General features: G+C 42.2%; 1 protein-coding gene across 1 annotated transcript in view; it reads right to left on the bottom strand.

The window, feature by feature from the left end:
• CEP95 (centrosomal protein 95) overlaps nt 1-26,750 on the bottom strand; it is an 84,662-nt gene that overhangs the window by 31,363 nt on the left and 26,549 nt on the right. The window contains exons 8-14 of the mRNA XM_054977550.1: nt 25,191-25,396; nt 24,949-25,021; nt 19,587-19,702; nt 16,925-17,031; nt 11,187-11,316; nt 972-1,086; nt 266-444 (exon numbers count right to left, since the gene is read on the bottom strand). Coding sequence (XP_054833525.1) covers nt 266-444; nt 972-1,086; nt 11,187-11,316; nt 16,925-17,031; nt 19,587-19,702; nt 24,949-25,021; nt 25,191-25,396 — 926 coding nt within the window. The remainder of the gene's footprint in view (nt 1-265; nt 445-971; nt 1,087-11,186; nt 11,317-16,924; nt 17,032-19,586; nt 19,703-24,948; nt 25,022-25,190; nt 25,397-26,750) is intronic.

Below are 26,750 nucleotides of genomic sequence, written 5' to 3'. Positions count from 1 at the left end.
TTACCTTCCTGGGATGCTCCAAAGAGCTTTAGGGTAGGTGGCAGCATGTGAAAGGCTTAGAGGGTCCATCGCCATACCCTGGTACTAAATTTTTTTTAAACTTAAAACCTTACCCCAGGCAAGTAACCAACACTCCAGTTCAACAAGTCCCTGCGAAGCCTCTGCAATGTTGGGAGATTCTGACTAGGTAAGTCATTTCATAGCCTACCAGTACGATAGAGAACTTCCACTTATCTAGATGTACCGGCCATCCTGTTGTTATTACCTTTGCTCTGAGCCTCCTCTGGTCCTGTTCCTTTTGCAAGCGATCGCACATTTCTCCTGTCGCCCCTCTTCCATCTCTCCAAAGTGCATCTTCCAATTCAGATGACAGCTGGCGGGTGGAAGGCGGGGGGGAAGCCGAAAATGACCGTCTGCTCGGTTTTCTTTTGGGAAGCTGGGTAGCTATGAAATAAAGTATTAAACTTACATAGAAACAGAAGCTGAAAAACATACTATCTTCCAGCTGCTCTCCTAACGGACCAGAAGCAAGTAGCTAGCAACAGGAAGGGAAGATGACTGGATGGTACAATCTCTCGTGCCAGGCCGACTGCAGGCACTCAGTTTGCTTAACAGCAAGGCGGCATTACAAGGCCGGTCTAGCCAAAAGCTACAACCCCTTCTAAATCCACTGAAGTTAGAGGAATTAGAAAAGTGTAACTTTTCTTGGAACTGAACTGTAAATGTTCCCCTATTCCAAGCCTCATTTCATTTTAGAATGAGATTCAAGGTTTTAAAAATTACTATAGGTTTTAAAAGTTCAAGAAAATACTGTTACAACATTGATTTTGTTTAGTCTCCTTACCAGCTTAATCTCACTGTGGCCCTTCCATAGCAGTAATAATCTTGTAGTGGGTGTAAGTTAAAAAAATGCCCATGCTGAACGGTACAGCTCACTAATGCTGCATAAACTTAACAGTCCAAAGCACTACCTGGTTCTGCCTTTGTGTGGTGGTAATCCATGACACTATCACTATGCTGAGAAAGTGTGTCGCCATCAGCAGATGATCCCCGCCTGCTTCGGTCACCCAAAGCGTTCTTTAACATCTGTGGTTTAAAGAAAATGGTCTTATTAATCACTATGCTCAAAGCAATCTACAGGGGTGTTATAGAGTATTCTAGTTCTGCTTTAAGTGCATACAGCCTTCTGTTTTATGCCTCAAAACTGAGGTCATTAAAACTGGGGCAACCTACGTACACTTGCACATACCCACTTTTCCCAGCATTGCCCAGCAGCAGAATGCAAACACAGCGCAAGGCAAGCAAGGGTACGTATACCTCAGTTGCTTTGATACACGACCATCTTTAAGGCAATCACTCCCACCTCTTCCAATGTGTTTTAAGTTGTATGCATTTCCTACATTGTTTTAATTTGTACATCACCACTGGCATCAGAAGAGAAAGAAAGGCTGTTCAGAAAGCCCAAGAAAGGTAAGCGTGACATTTAGCCCCTGGCTGTTAACCTTTCAAAAATATATTGTTGGCTGCCACTGATCTTAATGTCTGATCTTAATCTGTTATTATGTGGAAAAGACAGAGGAGCCCCGTGGTAAGCGGCAGTACTGCAGCCCGAGCTCTGTTCACGACCTGAGTTCGATCCTGGCGGAAGCTGGGTTCAGGTAACCAGCTCAAGGCTGACTCAGCCTTCCATCCTTCCAAGGTCGGTAAAATGAGTACCCAGTTTCCTGGTGGTAAAGTGTAGATGACTGGGGAAGGCAACGGCAAACCACGCAGTAACAAAAGTCTGCCGAGAAAATGTCGTGGTGCAACTTTTCCCAATGGGTCAGTAATGACTCGGTACTTGCACAGGGGTCTCCCTTTACCTTTTTATGTGGAACAGATAAGGGAGAACTGAGTGGGGAGACATCTGAGGTAAATTGATTCTTTAGACTGAAGGCATCCTCATTACACCTGCATTCTGGCCTCTCCTTTCCTTCTGTGCACCCCAGCCACCACCATATCAATAAAAAGGAGAGGAATAAGCTTTTATTAACTGGAAGGTAGCATGTAGCTTTGTGTTTCCTAAAGGTCTTGTGGTTGTAACCCTAATAATGTGGTATTTGATAGTGAAGTGATTAGAAACCCCTTTCCCACAGCAATTTTAACTAGACAGTCAGCACACAGATGGAACAGAACAACTAATGTTTTATTTAGAGAAAATAAGTTACAGAAACAGGTATAGGTTTTGTGTGGAATAAATAGTAAAACAGGTGTACAACTGGCTCACAACCCCATTCCCCAGAGATTATGCTTTTTTCCCCCACTGGGTGTTAACTGGTGGAACCTGAGCCTAAGTTAATAACAGAAATGCTCAGGGGAGAAATGAATGTTTTCCCCCCAGATAGTATGTAAGGTTCCTTTGTAACAACTTTACCATAGCTGACAGACTTCTCAACAAGTACTAGGCTGCTCTTCTAAACCTTCGGAGAAGCTGGCCCCACTACCAATGCCAGAAGAGTTCGATTTTTGACAGGCCCCTTTTTTAATTCCTTAGAGCAAAGCTCCTACCCTGCCCCCAAATCCTAATTAAACAGCCCCAAAGCAAAGCTTAACTTATACTCTTATCCAAAAAGCCCTGCCCGCACCCTCCAAAGTATCACTTCCCTGCTTTTTAAGCTGAGATGGCCCACTCCCCCGCCTATCCAAGAAAGTCCCAGGGGCTCTGATTGGCTGCCCAGTCTCTAGAGCTTGCTTTGGAGTGGACAGACAGAGTTAGGTTTACTCATGTAAGTGGGTGCAGGCAAATTATATATACTAATCCTTAAGTTTCAAACAACCAGGTAGGAGTAAACAAAAATGTAACACAAACATTTCAAATTGGCAAACCAGCTAGGCGCCCCCCCCCCCCCCCGCACACACACAGACACCAATCAGTTAGTAATGGAGAAATTCTGGTTCTGGGATAATCTACACTCAAGAGGCACAGAAAATGTTATGTCCATCAGCTGTACAGCTACTGCACGTGCTTACTAGCCACTACCACCTAGCAAGTACCACACACGATCAGGCCACCACAGAGCAAGCTAACACAATCCAACTCATAACTGTCTCACAATCAAAAACCAAGAACAAAAAACACTTGCAGAACAGATAACTCTAGTAGGTGAGCCCAGTAGAAGATTATACATCAGGTCACCATTTCTGACACATGCAGCATACTGGAAAAATTAAGCACAGGAGAGGCTCTAGAAAACACTGACCTCGCCTTACAGATGGAGAACATTAAGACTGAGATTAGGTCTAAGGACAAGCAGTTAAGATATGTCGGAACATATAAGAATGAGGAGGATCTCCTTGGATTAATAGGACAAGTAAATGGAACACCTGAGTGTACACCCTTTCATACATGCATATGAATGCAGCAAACAATATCCACTCTGTTGTTGCAAACAGGATATATACATTCATACTTCCTCTCACACACAAATACTTCATATGTGCAAATGAGAACTACTGACCCTAACTTAGCTACTGCTAGCTGCTTCTCTGTCCTCGTTTCATATACTGCCAGCAGAGATCCTTTTCACCACCCAACTTTTACCCTGGCCTGTGGGGATCTTGGGCAGGTGGGCAAGAGGGCTTGAACACACAAGGAACTGGATTGGTAGCAAGCTCAGGAAAGAGCCCTTACCCCAGTCATGGGCAGGGTGGCTGGTTCATGACACTGGCCCAGAAGTCTGTTACCGCTACACCAAGAACATATGAACTACCATCTGGCCAGGGATAATGAAACTTTCTCTGAAAAAGCCATCTCCTGATGTACCGATATGATAACGTGAGGTAGTTCTGGTATGAAAGAAAGTCCTTCAAGGATTAGGAAACATATTCTAGTAACAGTTTCGATCAAGAAGGAAAAAAATCTTCATTTTACATCTTCTGCACAGCTAGCATCCTCCTAGGAGGCCTGGAAACTAAGTCAAACTAGTAGCTAGTCCTAGCCAAAAATAACAAGAGTAAGTGTAGAAATTAATGTGCAAGCAGGAGACGAAGAAGCCAAGGCCAAACTGCCACTCCTTTGTCAAGAAAGCTGTAAGCATCCAACACGATCGAAACATGTAAAAAATAACAGATGAGCAGCAAGGCCACAAGTGGAAGATATAAGGAACACAAAGGGAAGCTACATGATATTTTTCGGTAAAGTTTGAGTGCACAGCCCAGTATCATTCTCAGTGTGGCATATTGGCTGGACTGATGGACTAGATCTGAGAGACCCAGGTTCAAATTTCCACTCTGCCATGGAACTTGATAGGTGGCCATGGGCTAGAACCTCCTCCCTCAGCCCAACCTACCTCACAGGATAGTTGTTGTGAGGATAACATGGGGGAGGGGAGAATGATGTCCGCTGTCCTTAGCTCCTTGGAAGATGAGCAAGATAAAAATGTACTAAATGAAACAAATGAGTTAATGTCTCAACTAGAGTTACCCTCACATTTCTCTCACTAGACTCATGCATTAACAACTGTGTACCAAAAGAAGACTTTATTTTTTTTTAAGTGATGAGTCATCTGCTCTTTAAAGCAAAAACTGATTAACAGGAGACCTCTTCATTCTCAGCTTCACCAACCAATGAATGAGTCTGCTATGCTGAAACTCCAAGTTTCAAAAACTCTGCTGCAGAGCTGGTTTATTAACTACTCCATGTAGAAAACCACTAAGATTTCTATTGTATTTAGATAAGAGGATTGCACTTACGTATCACTGTTGTTCATTGGGGTTTCTGTGCAGGTACACATGGGACTGCGCTTGTGCAGGCCTACCAGCCGGGGATTTTTTAGCTTAAATTTCCATTAGTGGGGGCTCAATGCCTCCCAGAGCACGTGTGTGGCTGTTTTCCCGCTCAAACAGCCTACACCCCGGTGTCCGTTTCTGTTCCATGGATCTTCCCAAAAATATCCGTACTGATCAGATCAGGCAGAGACAGATTCAGTAAACAGATTTTTTTAATTCGGGAATCACAGTACAACCAACTAACATAAGGCAATTGCCGAGAATGACTGTTTAACTGCCACAATGCTGACTATATACTCCTTGCCCCTCCCTTTCCCTACGGAACAGAACTCTTGGCTTTGACAGCCTTTCAACGCTAGAAAACCCAACTGCAACTATGTAACTTCCCTACCTTCTATAACTGGCAGGCTAACTCCTGTCAGACATTAAACTGCAACTATGTAACTTCTGCCTTCTATGCCAGACAGGTTAACCCCTGTCTGACACCAGGAGGCGCGGCATCCTTTACCCTCAGCTCCTCTTGCTGCTGCATCACAAAAAGTGAAGAGCATCAGCAGGGAAGGAGGGACAGTATGTGTGCCTGCAGAGAAGACCTCAATGAACAACAGTTACAGGTAAGTGCAACCCTGTTTTCCTTGTCGGTCTTCTGTGCATTCCCACATGGGAGATTAACAAGCTTCTTACATGGGCAGTGGAGCTTGCTCTTCATCTAAATATAGACTGCAAAACAGCTGCGCCCACTGATGTCTCCCGTCTATTGAGGATGTCCAGGGCATAATGTCTCATGAAGGTGTCCACCGATGACCAAGTCGCTGCCCTGCATATGTCCAGCAGAGGGATTCCTCTCAGGAACGCTGTTGACATCGCCTGCAACCTCGTGGAATGCGCACGGACTCGCGAAGGACAAGGTAAGTTGGCATTTTTATAGCATACCTTAATGGTCTGTACCACCCACCATGCGATGGTTTGAGTACTTGCTCCTTTCCCCTTCTTGGGGCCTGCATAACAAACAAACAATTATCTATTCTGAATGTTTTAGTGCGGTCTAAATAAAAAAGTATGGGCCTCTGTACAGCCAATGTATGAAGGGCTTTCTCTGCTTCCTCCACAGGGTTTGGAAATAAAACTGGGAGAGACAGTTCCTGTGTCACATGAAAACACAACACCACCTTGGGTAGGCATTCTAACCTAGATCTCAAGACCACTTTCTCATTGTGTATTTTAAGAAAAGGTTGATTCATTGAAAGGGCCGCTATTTCGCTAACCCTCCTGGCTGACGTCACCGCAAGTAACGTCGCCACCTTCATAGACAGTTCTCTTAGCCCACATGTTGCCAAGGATTCAAAGCGTCTTGATATTAGTTTGGCTAGAACTAACTGTAAAGACCACTGGGGAATTATCTTCCCTGTTGGTGGGAAGAGGTTGAACAACTCTTTCATGAATAACTTTGAGGTGTAGTGCAAAAATACTTTTTGTCAATAGGCTTATGGAAGGTGGTTGTTGTGGGTTTTCCGGGCTGTATTGCCGTAATCTTGGCATTGTAGTTCCAGGAACTACAATGCCAAGACCACGGCAATACAGCCCGGAAAACCCACAACAACCATCGTTCTCCGGCCGTGAAAGCCTTCAACAATACAGGTTTATGAAAGGCTAGGTAAACTTTAACTGATGAAACAGAGAGTTCCATGTCTTTCAGTTCTAACAGGAAATCTAATACTATACCCAGAGGACAGGTGAAAGGGTCTGCACTCCTCTCCCCAAGCCACAAATTTCCCCCACTTATAATGGTAAGATTGTCTGGTGAATAGTCTCTTGGCGTTCAGAATAACGTCAGCCACTTTAGTAGACAACTGTCCTACGGTCTCAGTAGCCAAGCAGTCAGTCTGAGTTTGTTTACAGCATGGTGACATATCCCATGGCACAAGATCAGGTCCGTCTCTCCCTTGGCATAAGATCAGGTCCATCTCTCTGGGAAGGTGCCGGAAGGTCTGGTTCGACATCTGGTACAATCGGTAAAACCAGGGTTGCCCGGGCCAAAAGGGCATCACCACTATAGTTGTCATCCCATCTGTCTGCATTTTGCTCACCATCCTTGAGATTAATGGTATTGGAGGGAACACATAGAAGAGACTCCCAGACCAGGTGATCTGAAAGGCATCCCCTAGGGAGTCTGCTTCCAAGCGCCCCCCCCCGGAACAAAATATAGGGGCCTTCTTGTTTGTTCCAGTGGCAAAAAGATCTACATCTGGTGTACCCCAATCTGAGAACACCAGTCTGATATAGTGGTTTCTGGTGGACCATTTGTGTGTATCTGACCCTATTCTGCTTAACCTGTCTGCAAGTGTTTTCCACACCTGGGATGTGGACTGCTTGAATATGCACACAGTGCTGTACAGCCTATTCCCATAATTTTATTGCTTCTAGACACAAACGGCAGGAAGTCGTTCCCCCTTGCTTGTTCACATAGAACATAGCTGTGCTGCTGTCTGTTAGAATCTGCACGTTTTTGTTTTTGACTATATCTGAAAAAGACATTAAGGCAAAACATATTGCCCTCAATTCAAGGACATTGCTATGTAGGGGATTCTCATTGTCTGCCCACTTGCCATGAGCTGTAATCCCTTCACAGTGCGCACCCCATCCAGCTGTGGATGCATCAGTGGTAATGGTACATCCATGCAAACCGACCCAAAGGGTATCCCACGCATCAAGTTACCATCCCTCCACCGCCATTCCAGACTTCTAAAGATTAGTCGAGGAATACTGAATTTCTTCTCCTGATTGTGTGTTGAGGCATGGTAAACAGATATAAACCACAGCTAAACTTTCCTCATGTGTAGCCTGGCCAGTGGCGTCACCGCTGCGGTAGATGCCAGAAGGCTCAGCAACATTTGGATTCGCCTAGCTGACTGGAATCTGTTCTTGAAAAACAGTCAAATCATTCCTTTAATTTTCACCACTCTCTCCAAGACTGCACCTATAAACTGAACCCATCTAGTAGGTTGCACTCCAGGTTTTTTGTAGTTAACAACCAGGCCCAATTTGGAACAGGTGTCTAATGTTAGCCCCACCTGACTTTCCAAGTCCATTCTGATGTATCTGAAATCAACCAATCAGCCAGGTACAGATCAATCAAACACCCCAAAGTCCTCAGGTGAGCCACAACTACAGCCACGCATTTGGTGAATACTCTCGGGCCCTAGAGAGCCCGAAAGGGAGCACTTGGTACTGGTAGACTTCGTTCCCACAGGTAAATCTGAGGTACCTCCTATGGGAGGGATGAATGGCTGTGTGAAAGTAAGCATCTTTTAAATCAATCACTGTGAATCATGAACCCTGAGGCAGGAGTGTCATTACCACATTAAGGGTGGTCATTCTGAATTTCTGTATTTCAACCGATTTATTCAGCTCCCTAAGATCTAAAATGGGCCTAAAACCCCCATCTTTCTTCTCCACCAGGAAAAAGTTCGAATAGAACCCCTGATGATCCTGTCCAGGGGGCACAAATTGTACCACTCCCTTGTCCAGGAGAGCCTTCAACTTGGACGGTAACTCTGGCCATGAACCATGATCAATTTTACCAGGAAAATGCAAACACAGTAAGTAAGAGAACTCAATTTTATTACTGTACTTAATGTCAAGAACCCAAACATCAGTGGTGATAAGACACCATGCTGAATAAGTACTGGGCCTGTCTGAGCCCAGAGTCCTGGTCTAGTCAGAATTGCTTCTGAACACTCTGCTATTAATCCTTAGCAGGCTGTGATTGCGCACCCGGTCTAGACCTGTAGCTGTGCTTTCTCTTAGAAGGGCCCCCTTGACTCATCTGATATGGGCGACTTTGAGGATACGCATAGGATTGGTAGGGCTGGTATTGGTATTGCCTGCCCCTATAATACTGCTGTTGTCTGTATGGAGGCTTCCCAGACCCTTGCTGCACTGATGGGAGAATGCCATAGAACTTGGCTGTGAGCCTGTCCTTCCTCTTTTGAGAGAGGTATGATCTGTTTTCTCCAAGAAGAGAGACTTTCCCTAGAATGGGAGGTCTTCCACCTTATTTCTGGTTTCAATTGGCAGGGCTGTCGACCTTAGCCAGGCATGCCTCCGAAGGACAACTGCTGAAGTCAGGACACTAGTTGCAGCATCGACTGTGCTCCTCCTTGTATTTATCTGGTGTCTCGCTAAACGAAGTGCCTCTTCCCTGATAACTTTCGCCAGTGGTTTCTGCTCATCAGGGAGTTTTTCATGAAAGGCGACCGCCTTTCCCCAAAGGAAGATTTGATATGCGCCCATCATTGCTGAATAATTGGCAACTTCTGTGCTCAGGGCCGCAGATGCATACATTTTTCTCCTGATTGGCATCCAACTTCCTTTCCTCCTTATGAGAGGGCATAGAATGCGATCCTTGGCATTGTCGTGATTGCATTTCCTCAGTCACCAAGGAGGAGGGAGGAGGATGCATTGAAAGGAACGGACAGGAATCATCCCTGAACTTGTAGAGCGTTTCCGTCTTTTTTGTAGTTGATGGGTTAGAAGCTAGCTTTTCACAGAGTGAGTTCATGAGGTCTACGAATCCTTCAATGACCGGGAAGGTGACATTAGACGCAGACCCTGAGTACAAGTACTGAAGGATCATGTCTGTAGGTTTGGTCTCTAATGACATAATATCAATTACCAGGGCTTTAGCCATCCTCTGGAGTAATTCAGAGTAGGACCAAAAATCATCTGTCGGGGAGGCCTCACCCATCTCCCCCAATGTCTCATCTGGGGAAGGGTCCGACGGGCCACTCAGGCTGGCTTCCTTCTCATAAGGGTCAGGTTCAGGGTCCCGAAGACAGAAGGACATTAGTGACTCAGGGATAGAATGGGGCCTCCTCCCAAAGTCCGAGTAAGATGCCTGCGAGAATATAGATTCGGTGTGAAAGGGCTCACCAATGACTATGTCCAAAAAAGTATCTCGGGGAGCAACTACGAGAGTAGGACTGGTCAGAATATGGGTGGTGTCTGCTCCTTCTAGATGAACGTTCTCTTAGGATCTCACCCTCCTCCATAGAGGATGTAACTGAGGAAGATCTGGACCTTGGTGAAGGGGTCCTCGGGGGATCCAACGTCTCCAATCTCGATGTGCCCTCCTTTGTTGGTTTTACTCTGCACAGTTCCTTGCTAGCCAAATGCTTAGTCTTTGCCCGCTTCTTCTTTGTTGGTTCCAAAGGGGCTGGATCCGATATTGGTTCCAACATGTGAGCTTGCGCCAGTGTGGGCATCGACTCTGTAGGTCTAGACAACTCCCTTGATTTTGAGCATCAGATCCGAGTAGGCGATGTATCTGAGTGTGCGGGTGACCACGGTTCTGAGTGTCGCTTTCGGCTCCGGCTCGAGTTGGAATGACTGGATGGTTCCCTGGATGGTGTTCGGGTCCAAGGCGGGGTCGGTTCTGACTGGGTTGTCTGGGGCACTGGCATCGAGGTTGGATCCGGTTGGCCCTCAGTACCTTCGGCTGACTTTGGTCATGGGCTAGGCACAGCCATCACCTTTTTCCAGAGAGCTGCTTTCAAGCAGGAAGATCGATCAGCTTGTGCTTTAGGGGTAAAGGCTCTGCAGATCTTGCAAGCTTGGACACCGTGTGCTTCCCCCAGGCAAAGGGAGTGCCCGTCAGTTTTTGCCATTTTAGTGTTGCATTTAAAGCAACATTTGAAAAGGGCCTTATCAGCCATACTCTGACTTGTCTCTTCCAGAAAGAACACAAGCGGAGAAGAAGAAGAGACGCAGAAAAAACTCACAAAACTGTTCCAAGATCTCAAAACTCTCATAGCAGTGGCAAAAGAGGAACTGAGGGCAAAGGGTGCTGCACCTCCTGGGTATAGGCTGTTTGAGTGGGAAAACAGCCACGCCTGCACTCTGGGAGGTGTCGAGCGCCTAGTGGATATTTAAGCTAAAAAATCCTCCAGCTGGCAGGCCAACACAAGCGCAGTCCCATGTAGGAATGCACAGAAGACCGACAACGAAGCTAGAGTTACGTGGGAGAAAACACATGGCATTTCCCTAGGAACTAAAACGCAAACTGCGAGTCAATCATACATCCGTGGTATTGATAATGCCATGAAAACCTAATTTACTTAAAATATGGATAAAAATCAGAGTAATTTCCTCCAATGATGCTCTGTAACTGTTTTAATACTGGACTTTGAACAAGTTAATCTCAAGAAGAAGAGACTCAATCTACTGAATTTTAACTGGTTTTTATTATATCTTCTTTGTAGAAGTCCCCCCAACTGTCTCCTATCCAAGCATTAGACAAACACATGCTTCCTTAGCTCTAGTTTTGGGTGTTCTCACACCATTTACACCAGGTTTCCCCACAGCAGAATATTGAGCTAAGCTGGTTGAAAATGTAATAAAAATAGAAAGCGTTCACTTACTGCATCTAATTCATTCAGCCTACGGGAGAGTTTCTCAGACATCTGGTGTAGCTCTTGGTTTGACAGTTTTTCTTTTTCCCTCTTGTGGGAAAAAGGTTCCTCTGCAACTGAATCTGAGCTTTCATGCTGGCTGAAAAAACAGAAGGTGCTATGCTATAAACTTTAACTTATCAGATGAAAAGGCTTAAATAAACCTAATTTCAACAAAACTTGCTATGTTGTAAAGGGCAGTGTAATGATTTGCTTGGTTTTGAACCATCCTGTTTTTTAAAAAACAGAATTTTTTAAAAAGAAACTTAACATTTTATACAACAAAACATAATTAAACATTCAACATTTCAACTAAGACATTATTTAATAATTGCTAAGAATACTCCTGTGTCTGGGGATAGATGTATTATAGATGTTAATAGAATACAAAGTCCATGTACTTTGCTGGTATGGAGATTTCTGATGATGCGTAGTTTGAGATGTAGTAAAAATAAGGACACCATTTTTCTAAGAAGTTGCTTTGAAAGTTTGGATTGTCAAGTATTGCTATTTGGTCTGATATTTTATCCATTACTATAATGTCCCAAATTTTGTTTTTCCATTGCAATATAATTGGTGCTTTATTCAATTTCCACAATTGTGCTATCAAGAATTTTGCTACCATCAATAGACATGCTGTTAGTTCTTTCCTGGGAGCTGGTATAGGTGAGTTATTCCAGAAGTTTAATAGAATTACTTCAGGCTTGTGTGGAATATTGTTACTAATTAAAGACTATTAATTTCCTAATTGTATTCCAGAAGATGAGGATTTTTGGACATGACCACCAACATTGTAAAAAGGTTCCAGTCATACCACATCCCTTCCAGCATCTCAAGTCACCTCCTAACTTACAATGATACAGATACAGTGGGGTGAGATACCATTTAGTGGTTACTTTGAATGCCTGCAGTTTGATGTTTAATGATTTGGTGGAATATATCTTTGAAGACCAGGTAGATTCACATTATTGATGATTTAATGTTATATTGCAATCTCTTTGCCATTCCTTTTGTTGTGGTGTGTTCCTTGACCAATTTTCCCTATTTACTTGTTTATATATTATTGAGATTAATCTTTTTGGTCTATCAATTTTATTTTTTAATAAAATTCCAAAAGGTGTGAGTTCTCTCTCAATTATTGTATTTCATCCATATTAGACATCGTATGATGGATTGGGTAGAATTGCAACCATGGCGTTTCAAAGTCATATTTTTGTTTTAGCTGAGCCATTGGTATAATTTGTCCTTTCTGTATGATGTAACAAAGTCTGTTATTTCTTTTTTCCTCCAGATATATGATATGATTCAGGATTCCTTCCTGGCTTAAACCACTGCTGGCCTAAGAAAGTTGTGACTGGAGATGTTCCTGGGGCTAGAATATTTCCATACTCGTCCCAAAGATTTAGAATTAGTAATAAGAATGGGTTTGATTTGACATTTTCAGATCTTTCTTTTGATTTATTCCATATTTGTTCCTGTAAGTTATTTGGTGCAACATAAGATTGTTCAATTTGCAGCCAATCTAATGATTGGCTTTGATTTGTGTAAATTAACATGTTTTTTACTTGAGCTGCTATGTAGCATTGGTTCAAATTTGGAGGTCCTAATCCATCTTGTTTCATAAGGTGTGACAGAAAAAGTTAATTCTTGGTTTTTGATTGTACCAAATCAATTTATTTAATTTTGTGTGCCACTGATTTAGTTCTTTTTGTTGAATTGCTATTGGTAGATTTTGGAATAGAAATAAAAATTGTGGGAAATTTGTTAATTTTATGAGCTCAATTCTTTCTAGCCATGTTAAAATGGTTTTATCCCATTCCTTTAATTAGCGTTTGTAATAAGAGGTTTATAATTACAGTCATAAAGGTTTTTTAAGTCTGTAGGTATATTTATACCCAGGTGTTTCCACGTTTTGAGTGCCCACTTATATTGGAAATCTTCTAAAAGCCTCTGAGTCTCTGGGGAAAGATGGATTGAATATAGTTCTGTATTTATGTTGTTTACAGTAAGACCCAACACAGAAGATAAATTTTGCAAATTGCTTTCTAGTCCATGTAATGATTGTATAGGGTCAATTGTATATACTATCATGTCATCCGCAAATAAGCTTAATTTACAGTTCCTATCATTAATTGTAATCCCCTTGATCGTCTGGTCCCGGCGTATTGTCCAGGCCAGAGGCTCAAGAGATAAGGCAAACAAAATAGGGCAAAGGACACCCCTGCCTAATTCCCCTCATTAGGATTAAGTTCTCTGATCTATAGTTATTGATTTTTATTTGGGCTTTTGGATTTAAATAAAGGGTGTTGATAGACCATAAAAAATCGGGTCCAAAGCCCATAGTTGTTAATACTGTTTTCATCTGATTTAAACAGCAATGATGAATGATGTTGAGAGTTTTTCTAATATTGTCACTCAGAGATCTTCTGGGCATAAAACTAGTTTGATCCTGGTGTATATAATGTATTATTATTTTGTTTAGTCTTTCAGCTATGATAGATGAGAACATTTTCAGATCGTGATTCAAAACTGAAATTGGTCTATAGGACAGTCTCAGTAGGGTCTTTTCCACTTCTAGGTATTACTATTACTTTTGATTCTTTCCATGTGTCAGGCATTGATCATTAAGAAGTTGCAGATGTCTAATAATGGTTTTGATAATAGCACTTTAAATTTCTTGTAGAACTCAATCGGTATTCCATCTTGGCCTGGGGTTTTGTTATTTTTTAGCTTCTGTATCGCCTCATTTACCTCCAATGAAGATATTGATTGATCCATAAAAGCCTGATGATCTCTAGTTAATTTTGTTTCAAACTGTACTGATTTTAGATATTCTATTATGGCATTTTCTTTGGGGTTCTAAAATTTATAGAATATTTAGTAGTAATGTTCAGATGTTTTGACTATATCTTTTGTTGTATTTAATTTTTTCCTTGAGGGTTTCTAATTGCATAAATCATATTTGAGGATATTTTACGATTGACTTTTTTATGCAGCCATCTTATTGATGATGGGGTTTTCATTAGTGACTTTTGTTTAAGCAGATTTTTTTGTATTTTTGACGATTCTAATAATTCCAATTGTTTCCTTTCTTCATTTAATTTTTGCAGAGTTCCCCCCCCCCATACTTCATATGACTCTTTTCCAATTGGGTTATTTTATTTTTTATGTTCAATACAAATTTTGCCTTTCCTTTTTTTTTTTGGTCTGCTGCTATCGAGATTAGTTTATCTCTAATTACTGCTTTAAAAGCATCCCATACTTGGTTCTGGGTCACACCACAATCTGAATTTATGTCAAAATAATTCTTAATTTCTGTTGAGATGTCTGTGCATATTTTTTCATTTAACAGTAGTGATTTGTTTAATGACCAATTTGGTCCCTTACCATCTGAGGTTCTATTTGTTAGTAGACAGGATACCCAGAAATGGTCAGATAGGTTTCTATCTCATGTCATGTCAGACTCATGTCTGATGAAGAAATTTTGTTTAGTAGTAATTGAGATTCCAGAAGGAAGTCAATTCTTGTATAGACATTATGAACCACTGAATAGTAAGTGTATTCCCTTGCCCCTTGATTAAAGGATCTCCATACATCTTTAAGGCTATATTCAATTAATATTTCTTTTACTTTTGAAGGTGCATCAGACTTATTTTTGCAGAGGGCTCTCTTGTAGGTTTTATCCAGATTTATATCAAGAACATAATTTAGATCATAGCCAATAAGAGTTTCCCGTTGTTTAAAGGCAGTCGATTTTTCCAGAGTATTTCTGATAGTTAATTTGGTCAACATTTGGGGCGTAAATGGAGGCTAGTGTTAATGGGGAACCATTTAGCTCACCTTTTACAAAAAGAAAACATCCCCAGGGTTCTATTTGTATATTTGTAGTTTGGAATGGAGTGTTTTTCAAAATAAGAATGGCAACCCCACCCCCCTAGCTTTTGAAGTACATGGTGCCTGGAATGAGGAGTTAAACCAATTAGAATTTAAAAGGCATTTGACTGGTGGGTTTTTTTGTGCGTTTCCTGAAGAAAAACAACATGGGGATATTCTTTGGTTAATTCATTAGTTATTCTTTTAAGTTTAATGGGGTGATTGAGCCCTCTACAATTCCATGAGATGACCTTCCAACACATTGACACTGTTTATTAACCGCTTAGGATTAGTGCCCCTTTCACACAGGAAATAAATTAAAAGTTGTGATATTCTCACTTCTTTTGTTTCAGATTAAAATAAAAATTCCTTTCCAGTTTACTCACTAAAGGTTTCTGTATAACTGGAATTCTGTTTCTTTCTTTTTTTTTTGCAGTTTGGAGTACTGTTTCTCACTAATTTAGTGGTATCAATTAAGAAAATGTAATGTCAATTAAGAAAATTTGACATCTGATGGCTTAACTGAGTGAGATTTCTCTTTTAATGCCCTTACTATTAAACTAAAAGGAGTCTTATTTATTAACTTTAACTTTTAAACTTTAAAATAGTTAGAACTTGAACAACTATATAACTATCTATATCCTCCAATATGTTAAATTATAGCCCCTATTTTTGGGTCAGGTACCCCAGGGCCAGAAAAAACTTTAGGGCTCAGGGAATCTGTCTGGTTCTCTCCCTGGCCTGGAACCACAATATGTAGTGAGGGAAATTGGTGGTTTAAAAAGTTTGTTTTAACTTCCTTCCCTCCCCCCTCCTCTTAGGTCTCTTCTGAGGCCTCCAGAATTTTTATAATACATACCCATTATGTTCTAATGACCAAGGCTCTCTAGTTCTATTAAAGCGTTCCTAAAACAAAAGGATTTTTTTTGTTCTAAGTTACTGAAAGAGAGATATAACATTCTATTATTTACAAAATACTGAGAATGAACAAGATTGAAGTTCTTAATATTTATTTGCTTCTTCTTTGCTCTTTCTGAGTTATCTTGTTTGCTGATCTTTCAGAATTTCTTCCTCTTCTGCCATTAGTTGGTAGTTCAATGTGGATAAGATTTTTTTCCCTGAAGGAAAATAATTTGCCTGGAGCATAATCCCTTCTAGGGGTGTGCGCTTCGGGTTTCTGATTCGGATAAAATACACAAATCGAACCTGATCTGTAAAGATTCGGGATTCCCAAATAAAAACTTCCCTGAAGCATTTGGGTTGCTTCGGGAAGCTTTGGGGCCGAGTTTAAAGGGCCCTTTCCCTGCCTCTTGCAAGCAGCAGGTCCCTTTACACATCGCCCATACAGCCCCCCTCCTTCGTTCCTCAGAGGCCTACATTTTAACTAACATTTTAGAGTAGAGTAGAGTAGAACTCTACTCCCCCATACAGCCCCCCTCCTTCGTTCCACAGAGGTCTACATTTTAACTAAGTTTAACTAACTTTAAAAACCTCACTTAATCAAGCAGAAATAAAATTCAAACTATTTAGATGCAAAACAATCAGTATCCGCAGGATTTAGCCATAGCAACACAATGGAATTAAATATATGGCTATATCCTACCAACAGGCCCTACATCTTTAGCTATGCATTTGAAATATTTCCCCAGATGTAAAATTTCAGGTGCATGGGCTTCTCTACTTGAACTAAATGAGAAAAAAATGTAACTTCTATTAACATGTCATCAGGGTGTTGATGCAGCAGTTAGGCTGGGAGGATGAAAATCCTAAATACAATAACAATAATATACTATATAACAATTATATACTATATGCAGTCTAGTGGAAACACATACCTTTTCCAATTGACCTTTTGCTTCGTTCTTGTTCTTTGTGTTGATGTAAACTTTGGAAACTTCTTAGAAGAGGTAGTTGATTTATCTTGAATTTTCTCATCAGTGTCCTTTCAGAAGGGAAAAGTTGTCAATGAAAAAACCAAAGATATACTGAACAGAATTCCTAGTGTTGAGCAGCAAGGACCACACTAGATTGAGGGTCTGTCCAATGGGACCAGTGAGTTAATAAAGCAGGCTGGGACATAACATTCTTCAAAGGACAATGTTTATCGTTGTGTGGTTAAAGTATTTCCAGGTGCCAAACAGCCAGCTTCAAAATATACACATTCTTTCTAAATTAAGCACTCCTAAAACTGGAAAGGCAATCCTCTTTATTTTCAGCATTCTTGTCTAGTTCACAGGAACCACTTCGGCATACTTTTCAAAAGAATGATTTTTGAAGCTGAAGATGTCAGAACAAACAGGATGTGCATCCCATCCCTAGATATCTGATCTGTGATAAAAGCCACTCTAAGTAAGTCCTCAGTGTTGTGTTTGGGAACCAGGTAAGCAACAGTATGTCAGTAGTGTTATGTTCACCTGAAACAGCTAATGTGGTTTAAAATAGCCCAGTGTTCAGTACAACACTGATGCCCTGACTTCCTCACTCCTAGATGCAGCACAACCTTTTTGTCCTTACCTTCAAAGATCTCTGTAGCTTTTACACCTCTCTCTCACACACATCCAAATACATACCTGCCAGGGACCTTCAGTCTTCTAGGTCCATCACCCTTAAATCTCCAAAAGTCTCTGCTCCTGTGCTCTCCTTCATCCCCAGAAGTGCCTCCTCAAAAGCTTGAATGATATTGTTTTCTATTTCTATAAATCCTTTCCCAAGCTCCAACTTTTCACTGAAGCCTTTGGTATAAACCATCTGTTGAGACCCCTTCTCACTGGCTTCCATAAAAACTTGTGTGATGTTTTGCTCCCTTTATGACACTTGTATTTTTACTACCTCCCGGTCTTTCTTAAGTGTTCCCTTAAATTTCCGCTGCCACCAAAGGCTCTCACTATAAGTTCTCTCTCAGTTTGATTTGTAGTATAGGAAAACGTTGTTATATTTGGTAGAGTAACAGAACAGTCAGCATGTGGGGAAGGCTTTGAGGTAAAAGGAGAATCCTTTATTCTAGATAAAACAGACATTGTACTTAAACAGAAATAAAGAGTTTATTTAGAAGTAGGTATGTGTAATGGTTTCAAGGTAGTTCCAAAAGAGTAATGGTTTCATTAAGGCTACTAGCTTTCTAGCTGCAAGAGAGGTACAGGTTTCCTTTTGTATTTTCAAAAACAAACCTTGTTACAAAAATTTATTTCCCTCAGGTGTCATTTAGGATAATACTCAGTTCCCAGCACTTCACTCTACCTCTGTCTCTCACTCTCTCAACTCTTCCTTAGAGCCACTCTGACTAAACTGCCGTTCACTCTGACCTGTAGAGTACAGCGGCCAGCCAATCATAACACACATCACTCACCTATCCAGCCCCGCCTTTCATCTCTTAGAGGCCTGCATTTTAAACCACAGTTAAAACACACAAAAATATTTACATGGCAAAACATTACAACCTCTCTTCCTCAGGTTCAGGGATTCAGGCAGGTAAGGCAGCTCCAATTTGCCACAGTCTAGTTTCTATTTACCATGCTGAGAGCCCGACCCATTTACACACTCAGGGTCCCTTCTCTCCTCCAAGAGACATCACCAGATGGGCAGCCAGTTCCCTATATTAATCACATCTCAACCAACTGCTGCCCAGGGCTGTTGGGGTCAGGGAACTCCACACTGCTTTACTTTTCTACTGCCAACAATTTCCACAGATTTGCATTTGTAGAACATGACTATGTGTTCCTTTTCCTAACACAGACCACCTTCAGTCACTAGGGATTAATTATAAACAAGGAGTGAACTTTAATTAAAGATTTAACAACAAAGGAGTGGTTCATGAATACATAGTTTCTTCACCCATGAACTTTTGACCTTAGAGTCCATTTGGGTGTTCAGATTTTTTTCTTATTATTGAGTATAATTTTCGTCTGCAGCGAGGGACAGCCACAGCTGCTGTCTCTCTTTCTGCCTCAGAAATCTTTTCTGGCTCTACATAGCTTTTTCTCAGCTCTCTCCAACAGCTGTTCTTAACGGTTTTCAACTGTTAGCCTGGCCTCAACGTTCTGTCATCTCCCATCAGCTGGCTCTCCAAGAAGACGAACAGGAGCTGTCCATCACATCTTGATCTTAGTTTCAATAGGGAATCAAGCTAAACACATGCCGCTGAACGAAATGTGCATTTTTTTCTTTTGATTCTACTCTCTTACCTCCTCTTTCTGTTGCTTCCACTGAGTAGAATGTTTACATTATAATGTTCTCGGATAAGAGCCCCGACTTCTTTTGCTAGTCTGTAAAGTGTGGTGCATGCTGACAGGATAACAATACCAACAAAACATTCTGTGCCCATTGTATACAATGTAGTTCGTGCACTCAGTGCTTATGTTTTCATTTTCAATGGGTTTGTACTGTGTTTCAATGTTGTACAGTTTAATGTTGTAATGTTTAATGCCTTTGGGCTCAGAGGTGATTAATAACTGCTATAAATAAAAATCTATATATAATAGCCTATAAGCTATTAGTTACCTTTCCCATATCATCCATGCTCTCTTCTGACACCAGTTCATCAATTACATCTGGCTCCTTTATAGTAACTTTTGACCCTGATTTTGGTCCTGTTTCATCAACTTCTGCTGGAAGATCTGACAGCAGAAACCACAAGAAATTTGTTTACATGTTAGCCTGAATCCAAAAAGTTTCTTGTGTGAACTCATAAGGGCAGAGGCTGAGCTCCCCCCCCCCCCAGTTTTAACCCCTCATGCTATAGCTTTCTGAAGGGAGTTCCTGAGAGGGGTGCAGTGGTCTGCAGCAGGGAAGTAGAGTAAGGACAACCCAATTGCACAAGCAGAACTCTGTTTGTGTTGATCTGGATCCAGATCAATCTGTACACAAGAGAACAAAAGTATAGGCAAAAGAGTGTTGCACTTACCTGCAACTGTTGTTCATCGAGTGTCATCTGTGCAGGCAACACTGGGACTGTGCAGGCATGGAGAGAGATTCTTTAGCTCTAAAACCGCAGAGGGCACTCTGATCTGGCAACGCACATGTGTAGTGTTTTCCCACTGAAATGTAGCATTTCAGGTCGGAGCGCCACCTCCTTTCCTTCAGTTCTCCTGAGCCGCCATAGAACATTAAAAGGTAGAAACTTTCTCACAGCTGGGCAGGAGGGAGGGAATGTGTGCCTGCACAGAAGACATTTTACAAACAACAGCTACAGGTAGGTGCAACACGGTTTTCATCGTCGTTCTTCTGTGCAGTCCCACATTGGGAGTATAACAAGCTACTCGCTAATAGGAGGTGGGTGTGAGAAGGAAGATCAGATGAACAAAGATGAACAATGATACAGTGGTTCCCATAGCTGCATCTGATCTGGAATTCATGTCAATTGAATAGTGTCAGATGAATGTGTCTGCTGACGACCAGGTGGCAGCCTGACAGATGTCCTGAAGTTGAGTTCCTTGTAAAAAGGCAGCAGATGATGATTGGGCTCTGGTGGAGTGAGCTCTTACAGTCATTGGGCATGGGACTTTGTGTGGTAGTACCATTTAATGGCTACAACTATCCACCTGGGGAAGAGATTGTTTAGAGATGGGTAGTCCCTTGCGTGGTCCAGCGTAACAAATAAAGAGAGACCCTGACTTACAAAAAGGCTTTGTTCTTTGTAGGTAGGATATTGTCGTTCAGGGTCCACAAATGGAGAGTACGGATGATGGGCCTTGGGATGGAGAGATGGGTCTCTGAAGATTCTCTGAAGGGGTCAAAGTGCCTGAGTAATTTTGCAAAGGTCTCATGAAGAGAGGAGCAAAAGGAATCACACTGGTTGTAGTAGCCATAAGATCAAGCAATCTTTGGATGAACCTAGCAGCTGAAAACGATTGGATTAAAAGAGTCTAATCAAGGACAGCAGTGAGGCTGCTCTGTCTAAGGGTGGAAAGGCTTGTCCTCTATTGTGTCCAAACTGGTTCCAATAAACTATGTCTTGAGCAGGGATGAGAAATGATTTTTTTCTAATTAACCATGAGGCCTAGATTGGATATGGTCTCCATAGACAGATTTATGTACTTAGGCAGGAGCTCCCTTGATTGGGCAACTAGGAGCCAGTCATGAACGTCAGTTGTAAACGTCACAGACCTTTGACCTGAGGAAAGCAACTATTGGCTATGCCAATACAGGTATATGATGATGATGAAAGCAACTATTGCTGCCATACACTTTGTAAAAATCCCAGGAGCTGAGGACAACCCAAAGGAAAGGACAGAATACTGGAAAATCTCTGTTCCATATAGGAAATTTAAGTATCTCCTGTATTTGGGGTGTATAGATATGTGGAAGTAGGCATCTTTGAGAGGTCTATAACTGCAAACCATGAATTAAATTGCAAAAATTGAATTTGAAAGGGTTAGCATCTTAAACCTTTCAACTTCAATAAACTTATTTAACTGGCAAAGGTCTAGGATGGGTCTAACCCATCCTTTTCGTCAACAATGAAATATTTGGAGTAAAAACCCAACCGGAAATCTCCAGGGGAAACTTTCTGAATGGCTCCTTTTTGTAGTAACTCAGAAATGGCTGAGTGTAATTGTTGTGAAGGTGGGACAGTTGAACATCCTGTGAAGGCTGGGGTGGGGGGCAATTCTACAAAAGGTAGACAGTAACCATGTGCAACAATGGAGGGCGCCCAGGAATAATTGGTAACAGTGTTCCACTGCTCAAAAAAGGACAGTCTATTTGAGAATGTCCCAGGTTGGGTCTCCTGGTTAGTCAGAAGAGGGTTTTGGGGCCCTGAGCTTGCTTAGGTGACTGAGGCTCAGATTGCTTGTTCCTAGGTTTGGAAGATAGTTTCCTGCTTGTATGCTGATAAGGAATGTAGCTTCTTTGGGTCTGGTAGGGGTAGGGAACGCTGTTGGTATCGTTGTAGTCCCTGATAACAATATCTGGCTGGCTGTTGTTGCTGAGGGGCTATCACACCCAGTGAGCAAGCTGCCTGATGGGTTTCTTTATCTGGGTGAGAGACTCATCATTCTTTTCAGAGAACAAGGAGATACCTTCAAAGGGAAAATCCTCTATCTTGCCCTGTTTATTGTACGGCAAGGCCATTGACCGTAGCCAAGTGTGAAGGTGTAGTTCAACTGCTGAGGCCATGGAGCACGCTGAACAGTCTGCAGCATGTCTGCCTGCAGTCAACCGCTGTTTTGCAAATCTAAGAGCCTCCCCTTGTAGGACACAACTAAGGATCTTTTCTCCTCCAGGAAGTCCTAGATGTAGCTTGGCAGTGTTTCCTATAGGAAGAGATTATAAGATCCCATGATAGCCTGGAAGTTCGCAATCCAGACGTTCAGCACCGTGGAAGAATAGACTTTTCTTCCAATGCTGTCCCATTTCCTGCCCTCCTTGCATACAGGGGATGAGTAGGAGCCATATTTGTACCTGGACTGTACCTCTTCCGCTACTCGGGATGACGGACACGGGTGAGTAAATAAGAAGGCACAATCCTGTTGTTTTAGTTTGTAGTACTGTTCAATCTTCCTCGAGGTAGCAGGGACAGAGGCCGGCTTCTCCCATATGGTATGCGTGATAGCAAGTAGATCTTCTACAGCAGGAAAGGCTACGGTTGCAGGAGACTGAGAGTAAAGGGCTTGTAGGACCTTACACTTAAGTTTTGCAGAAGATAAAGAAACATCCAAGCCTAGTGCCTTGACCATCCTCAGCATCTGTTCTGAGAAGAGTCTGAAATCCTCAGTAAGGGATAACAAAGAGGTGTCTTCCACTGTTTCCTCTGGTGAGGGATCAAAAGCTAGGTCAGAGGTGATGTCCAAGAGGGATCCTCTTCCTCCCGAGTCTGACATAGGAAAGTGTTGTGGCTGAAACCGATGAGATGCCATGGTTGGTTCTGAGAGAGATGGTTGTGCTGGGACAACAGAGACCATTTTGGTCGTTGTCGAATACATAAAGGGTGCATTCTGTAACCACACAACAAGTTCTTGCCAATTAGACGCTGGGGCCAGAACTGGAGTACCAAAGGGCCACAGCATCAGAATCAATGCAGCAGAGGTGGCTGTTGAAACCGAGGGGGTCCACGTTTGGGCTTGATGCTGGTTAATAAAGGCACCGACCAAAGTTGTCAGAGGAACTAAAGGTCCTAGAACTGGTGAAAACAACGGCATCAGAACCGAGACAAATTGCATGGGTTCTGTTTCAGCCATAACAAAGGGTGGATCAAAATCCTTGGTAGGACTCTCACCCCGATCCTCACGATGCAAGCTTGGGGTTGGTGGAGGTGAGGGAGTAGATGGAGGCGTGATGATCTCTTCTTCAACTATGAGAGACGTAGATGAGGCTGAATGTTGCTTATGATGAGAGGATATAGAGGCAGGTCTGTTAGGGTCCTTTCTGTTGAGACTTCGATTTCTTTGCCGGTGGCTCAGAAGAAGCCTGTTCAGAATGGCTCGGATCCATGGAGTGTCTCTTAGAAGAGAGAGCTTTATGGAACAGACGGTCACTCAAGGTCTTAGACGAGGATGATTGCAGAGGAGCAGTCGGAACCAAATGTTGCTGTCTCATCAGATGCCCATGCCTGGTCTTAGGGATTGTAGTGGGATCTGCTTGAGATCATGCTCAACAGGGACATGCTCAACAGAGGATCTTGCTATTAGCTTTCCAGATCCAGTGAGCACTCTCTCACACAAGGCCACTTTAAAATGAGCGGCACAATTGCTGCGGGCCTTTGGGGTAAACTTCTGGCATATGCAGCAGATCAAAACGTTGTCACGTCTAAGCGCAGGAGGCACAATGTGTGCTCGCTGGAATGCGGCATCTTCATACCGCACTTCGAACATTTTTTAAAGAGGGCTTTTGGAGGCATACTGTCCGAATAGATAAAGGAAGAAGAGAACTGTTGAAAGTAAAAGGAAAGAGGAAAGGAAGAACCTCTCTCTAAGGTGATGAAAGAAGAAATGAGCAAAAGAAGGGGTGTGCTCCGACCTAAAATCCTACATTTCAGCCGGAAAACACCATGCATGCATGCTGCCGGGTCAGAGCACCCTCTACAGTTTTAGAGCTAAAGAATCTCTCTCCAGGGCTGGCCTGCACAGTCCCAACGTGGGACTGCATAGAAGAACAATGACAAATAGCTAGTGACAGAGGAAAAGCTAATCTTAAGACTTTACAGTTATACAATTGTGAAAGACACAAACCATTTATAAGTTTTCTGCTAAGATAGTTTGATATGATGTGTTCTTGGGCATTTTAACCCAAATCCAAAAAATTTCCAAGTATTAGCTCTCTCTAGCAAGCTTGTCACAAGGTGGTTAACTATATTTTCTAGAATTACTTCTCTCTTGTAACATTTACTCTTTTCAGCAACGTTATTTGTTAAGGACAGATACTGTAACAGCAAACAACATTCAGCAACAAACCATAGTTTGTTGCTACAGGAACATCATCAGTGAATCATCAGGCTCATCTCCCTTCTGCTGCATATATAGGAGTAATTTATTAACCAGATGAGCATGAGAGAAAGAGGGAAACAGGTTAATTCCCATAACCAGCTAACATTATTTGGCCACTTCAAACCTGAATTATGCCTTAAAAGACTGACCTAAATATAACACTATTTCTGTCAACAAGATTGTGTACCCATCTTGACACTACACCAGCACACAATCTTAAATCTGTGCTAAACCATCTTCTCCTAAGGTGTCTTGACTCTTGAGAATGGTAGTTCTGAGAGGGAGAGGGAGATCTAACAGAATTCTCTATTTACTTAGATAGAAAACCCTGGCCTAAGAAATATTTCATTTTTTAAAGCTGGGCATTTTGACAGTAAAAACATTTTAACAGTACAGTCATAACTGCAAGCAGTTCAATATTCATCAAGGTTTATTCTCACCAGAAGTAATTCTTGACAGAGAAGGGATGCCACCTGAAAGTGTTTCAGACTCTTGCCCAAGGGGCTCTGCAAGCTGAAAGAAGCATAATAAGGTTTCCAATCCAGAATTAGCGATGAAAGAGGAGGTCCGACACTGTTGCTATTTGAATCATTGCCAGTTTTTCAAATCAATGTAATTCTACCATGGTGCAAAAGAAATGCGGACAATGCTCACAGAAACAAGGGAAGATTTCATCACTTACATCAGAAGATGGAAGCTCCCGGGGTTTAATCAATGGTGGAGCGCACCTGGCTGCATTTCTAGTCCCTCTTTCATCTGGGTAAGGGGCCCTTGGTACAGAAGGCTGGTAGGGTGGCTGCAAAGCAATAGCTGAACGAATAGGTTCTCCAAGTTTTTTGGCACTGGAACTTAACTGCTCGCTGGGCAACTCAGCAGATTTTGCTGATCCTCAGAGACAAAAACACAGTTTGGAGTCGTAATTAATTCTCCTTAATAACACAGCTAGACAGTATCCTTAAATATTTGGGGCAAAAGCGAGTTATTTATGGAATTTTACTCATTAGGACATTCTGTCTAAGGCATTTTCCTGTTAGATTCTACAGAATGAAATACGGGACTTGCTGTGAGGGTTTCTTCTCATCAGTGGATTGGTAGGTATCCTTGTAAGGGTTGTGTCTCCTCGTTGCTCCATGATCAGGGCATATGCTAATTTTTGCAAAGGCTTACACTATTCTGAGGATTCGCTTGACTCCCCCCTCCCACAGTTCATGTCTTGCCAAGCTTTTGAGGAAGAAGAATCCATCTCTAGTGTAGCAATCACAGATGAAAGAATTCTCCCTGGAGAACTGTAACTGGAAATACTTTAAGTCGGAAAAACAGCAAGATTTGAGTCCAGTGGCACCTTAAGAGTATGAGATTTTCATGGTACAAACTTCTGAAAGTCAGAGCTCCCTTCAGCTCTGACTCTCACAAGCCAATACCCTGAAAATCTTGTTGGTCTCTAAGGCGCCCCGGGCTCAAATCCTGTTCCACTGCAGATGAACATGGCTACCCACTTAAAGCTGGAAAATAGGTTTAAAAAAAAACCCTGACAGTATCTTTTCTTGACTAGGGAGTTCCATTCCAATTCCTCCTCCACCAAATAAGACAGAAAAGGATATCCTTCCAGCCCACTGATGAGAAGAAACCTACACGGAAAGTCTGTTTCATTCTCCATCAGTGAAGGAAGATATCCTTATATGATATATTGAAAAGCTCTATAATCCCAGGTGAGAAAAACAGAGAAGAGAGGAATTATTGAGGAACTGGTTGTCTGACATACCCACTTACCCTGGTTGGGGGTTGAAGGATTTCTTGGCTGAGGAGCTCTAAGATGAGAAGCTGGAGGAAATTGGGGTCTATTTCAGGACAGCTTGTGAAATCTGGAATCTCTGTAGTACCCATACTAGAAAGATCCTCTGGAGGCCAAAAGGAATTTTGTCCTGACCTTTTGGATCAGTTTCTGTTTGGGGACGGGGGTATTTCCTTTCCCCACTAGAACTTCATCTAGTGCTGTATTCCTAAAGTTTCTTTCCCTGATAAGGTACAATAGAGAGGTTGATCCTCCTCCTTCCAGTGTTTCAGCGAGTAGTTACAGTCAATGATGCTGTTAGAGGAAACCGAGTGAATGGAGAGCTGCATGGCATCCCGGCTGATGTCTACAAAGAATTTAGAGGTTCTCTTGATCTTGAGGAGGTTCTGATGGCACCTGAATGGATCAGTAGCTAGATCCTGTAAGAGTTTCTTTGCCCAGTGTATGTTG

This window comes from Eublepharis macularius, chromosome 4, assembly GCF_028583425.1.
Source record: "Eublepharis macularius isolate TG4126 chromosome 4, MPM_Emac_v1.0, whole genome shotgun sequence".
NCBI classification, from domain to species: Eukaryota; Metazoa; Chordata; class Lepidosauria; order Squamata; family Eublepharidae; genus Eublepharis; species Eublepharis macularius.
The sequence above is the reverse complement of the archived record's forward strand: the minus strand, read 5'-3'. Positions and strand labels throughout refer to the sequence as shown.